At 43.3% G+C, this 13,341-nt stretch overlaps 1 protein-coding gene across 1 annotated transcript in view; it reads left to right on the forward strand.

Moving 5' to 3' along the window:
• Window positions 1–12,695, forward strand: part of SCAMP4 (secretory carrier membrane protein 4) — a 30,072-nt gene extending 17,377 nt beyond the window's left edge. The window contains exons 4-7 of the mRNA XM_087702858.1: window positions 2,370–2,526; window positions 3,360–3,461; window positions 7,550–7,667; window positions 9,092–12,695. Of these exons, the coding sequence (XP_087558984.1) occupies window positions 2,370–2,526; window positions 3,360–3,461; window positions 7,550–7,667; window positions 9,092–9,262 (548 nt within the window). The 3' untranslated portion in view covers window positions 9,263–12,695. The remainder of the gene's footprint in view (window positions 1–2,369; window positions 2,527–3,359; window positions 3,462–7,549; window positions 7,668–9,091) is intronic.
• The last annotated feature ends 646 nt before the right edge of the window (window positions 12,696–13,341 follow it).

Consider the following 13,341-nt stretch of genomic DNA (forward strand, 5'->3'; position numbering starts at 1 on the left):
TTTTAATGTGCTTTTGAACTGCTAGGTTGGCAGAAGCTGGGACAAGTAATGGGAGCTCACTCCGTTATGCGGCACTAGGGATTTGAACCACCGACCTTTCAATCGACAAGCTCAGCATCTTAGCCACTGAGTCACCGTGTCCCTTTCTAGAATGCAGAACTGCAGGCTAATTCTGCTGACTGCTGATTGCCAGCAGTTTGGCAGTTGGATTCTCACTGGCTGAAGGTTGTCTCAGCCTTCCATCCTTCCGAGGTTGGTAAAGCGAGTATCCAGATTATTGGGGGCAATAGGCTGACTCTTAGAGAGGGCTGTAAAGCACTATGAAGCGGTATATAAGTCTAAGTGCTATTGCTATACTTCAATCATCAAATTTAAAATAGCCATGTAGCCTTTTCTTACCAGCCTTTTCTCAGCCAAAAAGCAAACATAGAGAAAGGCGAGGCTGGTAGTGCAGGGAATCCAAATTACACTTGCTGCAACTGATAACATACCATATTTTTCAGAGTATAAGACGCACTGGAATATAAGACACACCAAAGTTTTGAAGAGGCAATTTTTTAAAAAAAGTAGGTAGGTAGATAGAGGGATAGAGGGAGAAAAAGAGAGAGAAATACAGTAGGTAGGTAGGGAGAGAGAGTAGGTAGGTAGGTAGGTAGGTAGAGGGATAGAGAGAGAGAGAAATGCAGTAGGTAGATAGGAAGAGAGAGTAGGTAGGTAGGTAGGTAGGTAGGTAGGTAGGTAGGTAGGTAGGTAGGTAGAGGGAGAGAGAAATACAGTAGGGAGGGTGGGAGGAAGAGGGTAGGTAGGGAGAGAGAGAGAGAGAGAGAGAAATACAGTAGGTAGGTAGGGGGGAGAGAGAATAGGTAGGTAGGTAGATGTTTCCAGATGTATTTATCCATGTGCTGGAGAAGAAAATCGTTGACAACCTGCAGCACCAAAGACTTGTTTCTGCTGGCACAGCACTTGATCAATGTAATTCTCATCAATCACTCTAACTAGAGCTTTCCGAAAAGGGGGGGGGGATTTTTGCACTCTGCAAACTTCCCAAAACCGGCCCATTTTTCGCAAAAACAGGCCCTTTTTTTTCAAATAAAAGGCATGAATAGCTTTGGGGGGTGGGGTGGGGTGGGGCTTGCAGACAATGTTCCCTCTAAGCTGCGCGCCTGCGCGGCCGCACACATAACAAAAAAACATAATGTGCACCGATGGTTGAGAATGTGTTCTTCTGTATATTTGTACACCTAAGAAAATCAGCTCGGTGGCCAAGAAAGCTTATCAACATCAAAATATATTAAAACAACAAGTACACAGCAATATAAATAGAAAAAATATTTTACTGTTTTTTTTATAAACCCACGTAAGTTAGAGTGCAGCACTGCAGGCTACTTCTGCTGACTGCCAGCTGCCACCAGTTTAGCAGATCGAATCTCACCAGGCTCAAGGTCGACTCAGCCTTCTATTCTTCCGAGGTGGGTAAAATGAGGACCCAGATTGTTGGGGGAAATATGCTGACTCTGTAAATTTCTTAGAGAGGGCTGTAAAGCACTATGAAGTGGTATATACCATATTTTTCAGAGTATAAGACGCACCTTTTTCCCTCAAAAAAGAGGCTGAAAATCTGGGTGCGTCTTATAAACTGAATACAGCATTTTTGCCTCCCGAAACCCCGCCCCTTCACCAAAATGGCCGGGCATAGCTTTTAGGAGGCTTTCAGAGAGCTGAGGGCTGGGGAGGACAGAAATGAGCAACAAATGGGGCCATTTTCTCCTCAATTTTGCCCCGCAGCCCCCAGCAGCACTCTATAAGCCTCCCAAAGGCTATCCATGCCCTTTTCCCCCCTCGTTTTTGGCCCCCACCACACACCCCAGGAGCACTCTACAAGCCTCCTAAAGGCTATTCATGACTTCTTCTTTTTTTTTGAAAGAAAAACGGGCCCATTTTTGCAAAAAACGGGCCGTTTTTGGGAGGTTTGCACAGTGCAAAACCTTTTTTTTAATTTGCCTCTTCAAAACCTTGGTGCATCTTATACTCCGGTGCGTCTTATACTCTGAAAAATACACTAAGTTTAAGTGCTATTGCTAAAATGGTAACAAAGCAGATCATCTCAGCTGTAGTTGATTGCCAAGGAAGACATATCCAGCCTCTGTCATAAAGATTCTTGTGAGAATTGGACTTCTGGTCCTTGGCTGATTGGCATTATTGCCAAAATATTGTTGCGAGAAGCTTTCCTTAGCACTCCTTCAACCTTCACCCTTTTGTGAGATCCAATTTCTCTACTATGCTTTCAAGCTCCATATTGTACATCATTGCTTTGAAGTGCCTTGGATTTTCCCAGTACTTTAAATGTCTCTTTTTTTTCCCTTCCATAGTTTACTGCATCACCTTGAGTGTTAACCTCATTGCTTGTCTGGCTTGGTGGATCGGTGGTGGATATGGTTCCAATTTTGGCTTGGCAATTCTTTGGCTTCTCCTCTTCAGCCCCTGTAGTTATGTCTGTTGGTTCCGGCCAGTCTACAAAGCCTTCCGGTAAAATTTCACACTGGTGTTTTTATCTCTTGTCCTTAAATTTCCAAAATCAGAGCTCCAGCTTTGGTGCTGCGGAGAAGAAAGAAGTAGGTTGGAGCACCCTCCTTCATTGTACCCCTAAATCTTAATTGCAATGTTTTGCTCAAGGGAGTCAAACACTTTCCACCTGTGGAGGGAACGCGACAATTAAGGCTGTTTAGAGAAAGAAAGAGACACAGGGAGATTAATAAATTGATGCACAATAAAACATGGCTGAGCAGGGATATATTTTATTCCATTTCTTACATTAGAATTAGATGCCACCCAACGGAAATAATTAATAGAATTATTATCCATTTACAGGTAGTCCTTGACTTATGACCACAGTTGAGCCCAACATTTCTGTTGCTAAGTGAGACAGTTAAGTGAATCTTGCCCCATTTTACAACCTTTCTTGCCACAGTTGTTAGGTGAATCACTGCAGTTCTTAGGTTAGTAACCTGATTGTTAAGCGAATCTGGCTTCCCCATTGACTTTGCTTGTCAGAAGCTCACAAAAGGGGATCACATGAACTGTCATAAGTATGAACCAGTTGCCAAGCATCCAAATTTTGATCACATGACCATGGGGAGGCTGCAGTGATTGTAAGTGTGAGAAAAGTCGTAAGTCACTCTTTTAGTCTTGTTGTAACTTTAAACAGTTCAATGAATGGTTGTAAGTCGACTACCTGTATTTTCTTGTATACTATTTTTTTTAAATTTAATTTATTTAAATTAACCAATCTCATATTTATTTTGTACAATGACAATAAAGGCTATACTATTTATGTTTCTTCTTCCTCATGCTTCCCCCAGGTCAGACAGCTCTTTTAATTTCATGGCGTTTTTCTTCATTTTTGGAGTCCAGTTTATCCTGACAGCCATCCAGGCAATCGGTTTCGGTGGGTGGGGAACATGGTAAGCAAAGCAACTGATTTTTACATACCTTCCGTTTCCCCTCTCAATTTAGGTTTTTTTTTTTTAATCTATCCACCTATACAATAGAAAACAGTGGTGTTACAGGATCTAATTAGTTTAATTGTTTCTTAACATTCTTAACACTTTGAATGCAGATTCCATTTGTCCCATTATTAAAGGACCCAGATCTTTAACAAAAAGGCCACTTTTTCCTAGGATAATGTACAATTTTATAGGAGTTCTGTTATGAATCAGGTAGGGTGAGCTTTATGGACATGAAGATTGCAGTAAAGTTGTTGACAATAATGCTATAACTGTAAATAGCTGCAAATGGGTTGATTCAGTCTTTTATGGGTTTGGAGCAGTTCTTCTAAAGCCAAGCAAAAGATACTTCTCAACAATTTCATAAATTTGATCAATCAGGAAGAGTCAGTACTGTAAAGTATTATTTCTGCTTCTATGCCCAAACCTGCTCTATGCCACATTACATAATTGTAAATTTGCACTGCTACAGTGCAAATATTTGTGCATATATATAAATAAGAATATATTTGTGCATACATATTTGTGGATGAAGTTCAAGATGCTGGTCACTATTTTTAAAGCCCTGCATTAGGGGTCAGCAATCTGTGGCTCTTTTATCCCTCTGCTACAGCTTCCTGTTGCTCAAAATATGCGTTACACCCGCCAATGTGCGACGCCCACTGGAACGTGATTTCTTGAGCTTTTCAACCCCCAGTAGGCCAAACATGGTGAAATCCAAGGAAAGAAAAGTTTCAGAAGAAAACAGAATGTTTACTTCAACTACATATACTAGTTTTATGGCCGTTCAGCAAATAGTCAGCCATGGGAAGGGTTTTGTTTGTTTTCTTTTCTGTGGGGAACGGGTCCAAATGGCTCTTTGAGTGTTTAAGATTGCCAACCTACATGGTTCAGAGTGTGGACAATTAAGAAACCACCTTTCTTGGATAGTATCTACTTCAGGGGTGTCAAACTCAAGGCCCGGGGGCCAGATCCAGCCGGGGGGGCTGCCCTGGAAATAGCAAAGGACCCATCCCGCAGTGCCTCTGCCTACGAAAACGGAGCCTATTGCGGCTGAAAATGGAGCTCACAAGGGCTGCTTGCGGCCCTCCCAGGCGCTCTTTTCGCTGTCAGAGGGTTGCAAGGAGGCCGTTGCAGCTGGAAACGGAGCTCGGAAGCTGTTTTTGCTGGCAGAGCTCTCGGGTCACCACAGGTGCCCCTGACACAAGTGACGTCAGATGACCACGCCCACTCTGGGCATGCCCCCCAGCCCCCCCCCAAGCTCAAACACACCCCAGATGCGGCCCTCAATGAAATCGAATTTGACAACCCTGATCTACTTCGCTGCCCCAGACAACTGTGGAGCACTTATTAAGGGTGCCCCCTCCCACCCAGAGTACAGCTATTATGGAATAGCTTGGGTCCAGAGGCAAGGTTGGCCTCTGTTCCCATGTCCTCTGAAAGCTGATAAAAACCCTGTTTGCTGGATTAGAATTAGTTTGAGGATTAGTTACAGATCCATTAGTGTTTCTTAAGTCAATGTTATCTGTTAAGAAACCTGCAATTTATTGCCGTGCTTACTATATTATTATGTTTTAATGGTTCCTATGGATTGCAGAGGAATAAATTGCCTAAATAAATGTATTCTCATAGAAGCCTACAGTTTCTTCCCAAACCTTAGAATGTTTTAATCCTTCCCAGGACAGCATCCCAGACAAATGAGTGGCCATCTTTTGTTTGAAAGCCTCCAGAGATGGTGCATCCGTGACTCTCAAGAGTTTTAGAGCTTCCACTCTTTACCTCCGGTTCTAGCCTTGGGCACTCTAGAGCAGTGTTTTTCAACCACTGTGCCGTGGCACACTAGTGTGCCGTGACATAGTGTAAGGTGTGCCGTGGGAGAATTACTTTATATATAGTCAATATAGGCACAGAGTTAATTTTTTTTAACATTTTCTAATGGTGGTGTGCCTCGTGATTTTTTTCATGAAAAAAGTGTGCCTTTGCACAAAAAAGGTTGAAAAACACTGCTCTAGAGAATAAATCCACACCTGTTTTGGGTGACTTTCTTTGAAATATTTGAAGACTGCTCTTTAGAAGGCCAGATCCTGAAGATGAAACTCAAATACTTTGGCCACCTAATGAGAAAGAAGGGCTCACTGGAGAAGAGCCTGATGCTGGGAAAGATGGAGGGCAAAAGAAGAAGGGAATGGCAGAGAATGAGGTGGCTGGATGGAGTCCCCGAAGCAGCTGGTGTGAGCTTAAATGGACTGCAGAGGATGTTAGAGGACAGGAAGGCCTGGAGGAACATTGTCCATGGGGTCGCAATGGGTCGGACACAACTTCGCAACTAACAACAACAATCATATCTCTCTTTAGCATTTTCTTATTTATGTATATCAAATTTATATAGCCACCCATCTCCCCCAAAGGGTACTTAGGGTGGTGCATAACAATAAATGAATCATCCAATATAAAACATATAAAAAATATTTAGGCTGTACATTGCCAGTTCCTTTAAATGTTCTTTCTAGGGTTTAGCCTCCAAGCACTTCACAATCTTTGGTGCTGTTCTCTACATTCTTTCCAGTTCTTCAGCATCTTCCTTGCATTGTGATGACCCAAAATGAACTCAGCATTCCAGCCTAACTGGGACAGGATAGAGAGGGCTGATCGCTTTCCATAACTTTAAAATTATGTCTCTGTCAAATAAGCTTTTTTTTTAGCAGCTGCAGCACATTGTGGCTCAGGCTTCAGGCGTGATCTACCTGGACACCCAGATCCTTCTCAAATGCTACTGCCAAGCCAGGCTTATACCTGTACATAGGTAGTCCTTGACTTACAACCACATGTAGTTTGAGAAAGTCTCCTCAGGAAAGTCTGTAGAGATTCTCAGGCATCCATCTCCCTTCCATCTTCAAAAGAAAAAACAAGGAAGTCTGGTTGCCTCCTGAAAAAGCGCCTTTGAGACAACCATTTCATTTCTTTTCATTTTCATTTTCATTTATTTGTATGCCGCCCTTTTCCCTGAAAGGTACTCAGGGCGGCTCACAACTCAAAGGGAGGGGAAAAACAAACAAAGTTACAAGAAAACATAAAAACCATACATAGTTAAAAAAGCACAACAATCATACCATTCGAAGTGGGGCAGCCCCAGGCCTGTCGGAGCAGCCAGGCTTTAAGGGCTATGCGGAAGGCCTGGAGGGTGGTGAGGGTACGAATCTCCACGGGGAGTTCGTTCCAGAGGGTCGGAGCGGCCACAGAGAAGGCTCTCCTCCGGGTAGTCGCCAGTCGACACTGGCCGGCTGATGGAATTCGGAGGAGGCCTAGTCTGTGGGATCTAATTGGTCTAGTGGAGGTAATTGGCAGTAGGCGGTCTCTCAAGTACCCAGATCCAATACCATGAAGGGCTTTGTAGGTGACAACTACATGGCCTGGATGACTGAGAATCTCTGCAGACGTTTAGCTATGCAATTTGGGATGAACACCCTTTGAATGGTGTGGAAGTAGGAATGGATTTCCAGAGAAAGATTTTGCAGAATACAAGAACCATTTGCACTACTCAGGTGACTCAAGGACACAGATAAACCTCCAAGGGCTTCAATGACCCTCTAAAAGGATGCAAATGACCAGTTGTCTGCAAGGAATATATGTAAATCCTTCCCCACTATCCTGTCAGAGCTGAAGAAGCTTCTTGGATGAGAAGCAAAACATCTTCAAAAGAAAAAACAAGAAAGTCCAGTTGCCTCCTGAAAAAGCACCTTTGGGGTCTCCTCAGGAAAATTTCAAGATACCTATAGGATGATCTCATCACAGCCACACCAGAAGCAGTTAGATGGGTAGCTTCCTTAAATATCGAATTAGAATATCTCTTCTATTGCAATTCTATGGTGCCATATTTTGGCGATTTTATCATGGCTTTACTGTAATATTTTATCTCATCTATTGTTTTGCCAACACACTTTGCATACATTTATCTGCCAGATGTATGTAATTATTTGTCTTGGCCCAATGAAGCAGAAAAATGTTTTCTGAAAATTGCAACCCTCTTTTCTCTTGGTTTCTTTTAGCGGCTGGCTGGTTGCTGTACAATTTATTGGCCAAAATGTTGGGGCTGGTGTGGTCATGCTCTGCCCAGCAGTTATGTTCACCTTGTGCGCTATTGGGATGCTTATATGTCTCGTCCGGGTGAGTCGGAGGTTTTTTTTAATTTTTGTGGTGCATCCTGTGCCTCTCCAGGAGTGGGGGTGAGGTGCAAAAGAGAGTCACTCTGGAACTCCATTAAGCACAGGCCATCATATGGGCACCATACAATGCTCTAATCTATGGCTGCCCCCTATCCAACTGATTGGGTGGGCTAAAAGCGAGGTCCCAAAGAAAATTAATTATATAAATTTCCTTAAAGGTCTCTAAGGTCCCTTCCAACTCTGTTACTCTATTCCATTCTATTCATATTCTTATTTTAAACATGGGAATGGCTTGCTAGTTTCTTCCAGCAGCGTTGTTATTCATTTGACACATAACGTTTGAACATTCCTACCATGTTTTCCTGAAAACAAGACAGGGTCTTATTTTCTTTTGACCCCTGAAATAAGCACTTGGCTTTATTTTCAGGGAGGTCTTGTTATTTTGGAGGTGCAGGAGGTGGAGAGCGTAGTCACCTCGTGGCTGCTGCTGTGTTACAATATTTTCAAGGAGGGCTTATTTTCAGGGGAGGGCTTATTTTAGCGCATGCACTCAAAGGCCTGATTGGGTTTATTATCTGGGAAGCAATGGTGGGTTTCAAAAATTGTTCGAACCTACTCTGTGGGTGTGGCCTCCTTTGTGGGAGTGGCTTGCTGCCCATGTGACCGGATGGGAGTGGCTTGCCACCCATGGGACCGGATATGAAGATGCCGACGACACTTGTCAGAACCACCTTAAATTACCTCACACACAGCCCTGGCATGCATAAGAATATGATGTAGACTTGTTTTTTAAAAGGCATCTTTGGTTTGCGTTAAAACAACTTCAACACACGGAATGTTCTGATTGCACCACAAACGCAGTCGTCATCCTTACCTTTCACAGAGGCACTGAGTTTTATAACTATGAGCATGATAGTGTAGAATAATCATATCCAAGGACCAGTGGTGGGTTTCAAAAATATTTGGAACCTCTTCTGTAGGTGTGGCCTGCTTTCCGGGTCCACTGGTGGAACCTCTTCTAACCGGTTCGGTAGATTTGACGAACCGGTTCTACCGAACTGGTGCGAACTGGTAGGAACCCACCTCTCCTGGGAAGGTCTTATTTTCAGGGAAACAGGGTAAGTACAGTAACCTTTTCTCTGAAAGGAGCCTTAATTAATAACCTTAATAAAACATATTGTGATTAGCCAATGGGGGCATGAAAGCAAATTGCAACTATAAGGGGGCAATTTAAAAAAATCACCCTGAGATCTTAGTCCCTGTATCCCAGGCTAAACCTCACCCCTGCATCCTCACCTCTGATTCATTATTTTTTTCTATACCACGTTAAAGGAAAGAAAGTCAATGCTTTGGACGGAAGTGCAGAACGGACGTCCAATAGATAGAAGTTTGATCCCTGCTTTCTTTCTTTTTCTTTCCAATCAGGTTCACCGGATCTACCGTAGTGGAGGCGGAAGCTTGCAGAAAGCCCAGAATGAATGGCAGAATGGATCGTGGAAAGATCCTCCCAGCAGGGAAGCACAGCACAGCAACTTTTCAGGAAACAGCCTCCCTGAATATCCAACAGTTCCCAATTATGGAAACCCTTGGTCCTGATCCTGGCCTGTTGTTGGGGTTGCTGAAGTAGTTTGGTTTGAGTTGTTGCAAGAAACACATTGCGTTCCTCATTTGAGTCTCTCTCTCTTTCTCTCCTTCTTTCCCTCTTTCTCTTTTTCCTTTAGGGGTGGGTGCTCTTCCTTCCCCTAACCATGGTTTTATTTATGGTTCTCCTTTTATGATGGCAGCGGCTTGTGCCAAGACATGGCTGTTGCCCATAAAATTCGATTAGTCCTATTTTTATTGATAGGAATCCCCCTTCCTTCCCCCCACACACACACCTATATCATTCTTGCCAATGGGTGCACAAGGAAATGGATAAAACTGTCATTTCTATTGACTGCCTCGTTTTGAGAGGGCAGCCGATCACAACCAGATTCCCCTGAAGATTTTGGGAAAGTGACTTAAACTTTTCTTGCCTTTTCCCTCTTTTTTGAGCGTGCTCGTGTGCTAATCCTGACTCCCTGTACCTTTGGGGATCCTGCAGCTCAAGAGATTGTTGTGAAAGGAAACGTGTGATAGTGTGATAGGCACAAAGGGCAGCTTGCTCGTGACGATAACTATTTTTTAATGTTTGCTGCTATCAGAGCAGGAGTTTTGTTACTGAATCTTTCTCCCAGGAAAATAATTCCTGGAAATAGAAAGTTAGCAGCATGGTTTAATCTTCTCACGGAACTGCTAGCTTTCCGTATTGGGAGAACTGTATTAATTAAGGGGGAATTAATTCAAATGTGGCCCCTGCTCTCCTAAAATAGGACCCATTTTCTGGAAGCTTCGACCTGTTAACAGGTTTTTGTTTTGCTTATTTGTTTTGCTCATGAGTGTTTTGCTTTATGCTCTCTTCCTCCTACCTTGCTGGCTATTAACTTGCTTGCTAAAATAGAAACTTTGACAGTGACTATGATCTGGCCTGAGCCTGTCCCTCTTGGGGGGGGGGGGAATTCCCATAATTAAACCACAGAACTTTTTTCATTGCTGGTACTGACAGATCAAATTCTGTTTACATATTCCACTTTACCTCAAAGCGGATGGATGAGAATCCACGCAGTGTCAAGACCCCACAATCGGGCGGCATCTACAAGTATTTCTTTCCTCAGATTTTTTTTTGTGGGGTGTCTTAATAGCCGCTAAGTTCAAGTAGACTTGCCTTTCTCAACCTTGGCAACTTTTAAGAGGTGTGGACTTCAACTTCCAGAATTCCCCAGCCAGCCAATGCTGGCTGGGGAATTCTGGGAGTTGAAGTCCACACCTCTTAAAAGTTGCCGAGGTTGAGAAACATCGCTTTGGCTGGGCAAGTTTGACATTTCAACAGTTCTCCTCTATCTCTTCCACAACTTTCCAATGATCTTGGGTCTCCTATGCCTTTGGGGGCACCCTGTTCAGTCAGTGCTCCTCTTCTCACCTGTGTGAGTCTAATTCTGGCATCCTGGGCGGTAAAATCCTCCTCAGAACCTGAGCCAATTCCTTGCCCAAGGATGCTTTCTGGAAGGTACCAGTTATTGTGCTACCTCAAGCAGTCTTGCCCAATCTGATCCAACAAATTGGGGCAACAGCGCCCAGCTATCTCAGCTATGCTGGTAAGGAATTTCATGGCTTTTATGCTTCCCATATATCTGAAAGTGGCCAGATGTGGCCAGGCTGCCTCAAAGCATTCAGACTCCGAAAGCAAGACAGCTGTCCGTTAAGTCATCTGGACCTTACCCCTCATCCAGCAATTAGGTGCCTTTTCAAACCATTGCATTTATTTGCTTTCTGAGGAGAAGGCTTGTCCTGTTCTCCCCACCCCCACTTTCTTCTTTACAAAATACATTATTTTGGGGGGAAATGATGTGGGTTTATAAAAAAAAAGAAGTGAAAAAGCACCCCCAGACAGAAGGGAGAATAGGGATAGGACAGAGAAGTGGGTTGTAATATGTGCCTTATTATCCAATTTTACCTACTTTGGTCTGTTTCCCTCCGCCCCCAAATCCCAGCATTTTTCTTTTTTTTTCCATATTTAGTGACCCTGGAGGGATTCCCCTCTTGGTTCATTGGAAGACTGCCTGTTTTGTAAATACGAGGGCCAAGTGCTCCCACTCAAGGATATGTTAAGTGAGCCAAAGAAAACGAAAACTGCTAATGCTAGAGGCCAAAAACCTCTACTGGCCTTTCTTTGGGAACAGATTCGTGAAAATGAGCCTCTTTCTCTGTCTCTCTCTCTCTCTCTCTCTCTTTCTCCTTGTGAGATTTCTTGATACATTCCAGATGTGGGCTTTGAAGACAAAAAAAACCCAGCACCTGCCATTTTAAAATGCATTACACTTGTTCCAAAGTGCCAGAGAGCCGCCCGCTTCAAAATTGCATCGCTGACATCACATGGTTGCATTGCATGAGCTTTACTTCCTCTGCCTTTGCCTTAATTGCTTTAAAAAAATAGCCCAGAGGGGGAAATGCTGCCTAGCTAATAGCTACCCTGCAGGGTTCCTGTTGTAGACAGGCCCCATCTCTCAGAGGAGCCCCCTGCTAAACATTTCCTCAGTACCACCAGTTTTTTTTTTAGTTTTTTTTTTAATACTCTGCACTTTTGGACTTCCCAGTTTGGCTGCTGGGAAGAGAAATGAGCTGACTGGTTCTTGAAACTCAGGATACCCAGGCAGGCAACTCCTGGGTACAAGGCTGCCTTAAAAGCATCTTGGTGGACTCCGGGATGGAGGGCCATTTTCTCAAAAGCGGGGCGAGGTGGGACCAGACTTCTTGCCAAATTGGGGAGGGGTTGCGTTCCTTCTGCAGGAGTCAGCAAAGACCCCCTCGAGTTCTCCTTTAACACCAGTTAAACAGCAGTAGCAGCAGCAAATTTTGCTCCTGTTGGGTTGTTTTGCAGAAGGGGGAGTGGGCTTGTAGTGCAGGTCAGCTGTTCCCTGGGTACCTAGCGGGAATTCTAATACCAGAGAAGAAAATGCCCTAGATGAGATCTGCAAAATCAAATTATCCAAGCAGAAAATTGTGGTCAGGGGTCTTAGCAAGCATTTGGGTGAGGGTATCTTGCGGGACCACCTCGTTTCTGTGCCATGGCTCTGCCCACTCCAGGAACCCCGCCAACCATTCATCTCCTGCTGCAGTTTCTGCTTTGGTGTTCTTAGCTCTCCTCCTCAAATCACGCTGTCCTTCAGAACAACGTTTTGAGAACTGAATCGCTTGCCAATGTATCATGTCCGCCATTGTCTTAATATAATGTACTTATATAACACTTAAATTTTTTGTAAATGTTTACATTATTCCCAAGGGAACTGATAACATGGTTTTGGGTCAAGAGATAAATGTTGTGGAGAATTAACATTACTATTCTTATTCTGCATCATGTTGTAGATTATTTGTTTGCATTGTGATGTGGTGTGTTATTTCATTCAGGGTTTTTTTTTTCCCTTTAAAAATAAATGAAGCTTGGCTACTGGAAGTAGAAGCTGTGTTTATGTAATGTCAGATCTGTTCAGTCTTTTTGGGAAAAGGTTTTAAGATTGAAAGATTCTTCAGAATGAGAAATTGTACTTGGGATGGCCTATTTTCAATTTTTTTGGAGCACTCATTTTGGAAACTGCAGATAATATTTGCCATCTTAAAAGACCTTTTATAAAAAGTGCTGTATTCATAGCGATGCCTTATGACACAGAGTTCCAATTTCCTGTCTGATTTTAGATGAAAATAGGATATTTCTTTGTGTGAACAGAATTGCTAATCCTAGTTAAAAAACCGGAACTATATATATATATATATGGTTCCAATCCCAGTAAGGGTATGGCTAGCTGATGAGAGCTAAATAGCTTGAAATAGATCTATACTAGTGTCCCTTTATTTATTTATCAGAACAAATACAACAAATATATATATTTATTTTACTGTTGCCTTTGTTACATTTTGTGTTGTATTTGTGCTGATAAATAGTGATCTTCCTCCCATATTTGGGCATACCAGGGGTTGTAACTCACTCTCTCTCTCTCTCATCTCTCTCTCTCTCTCTCTCTCTCTCTCTCTCTCTCTCTCTCTCTCTCCCTCCCTCCCTCCCTCCCTCCCTCCCTCCCTCCCTCCCTCCCTCTCTCTCTCTC

This window comes from Thamnophis sirtalis, unplaced genomic scaffold, assembly GCF_051295495.1.
Source record: "Thamnophis sirtalis isolate CommonGarterSnake01/CBP01778 unplaced genomic scaffold, rThaSir2_p1.2 scaffold_1, whole genome shotgun sequence".
Classification (NCBI taxonomy): domain Eukaryota; kingdom Metazoa; phylum Chordata; class Lepidosauria; order Squamata; family Natricidae; genus Thamnophis; species Thamnophis sirtalis.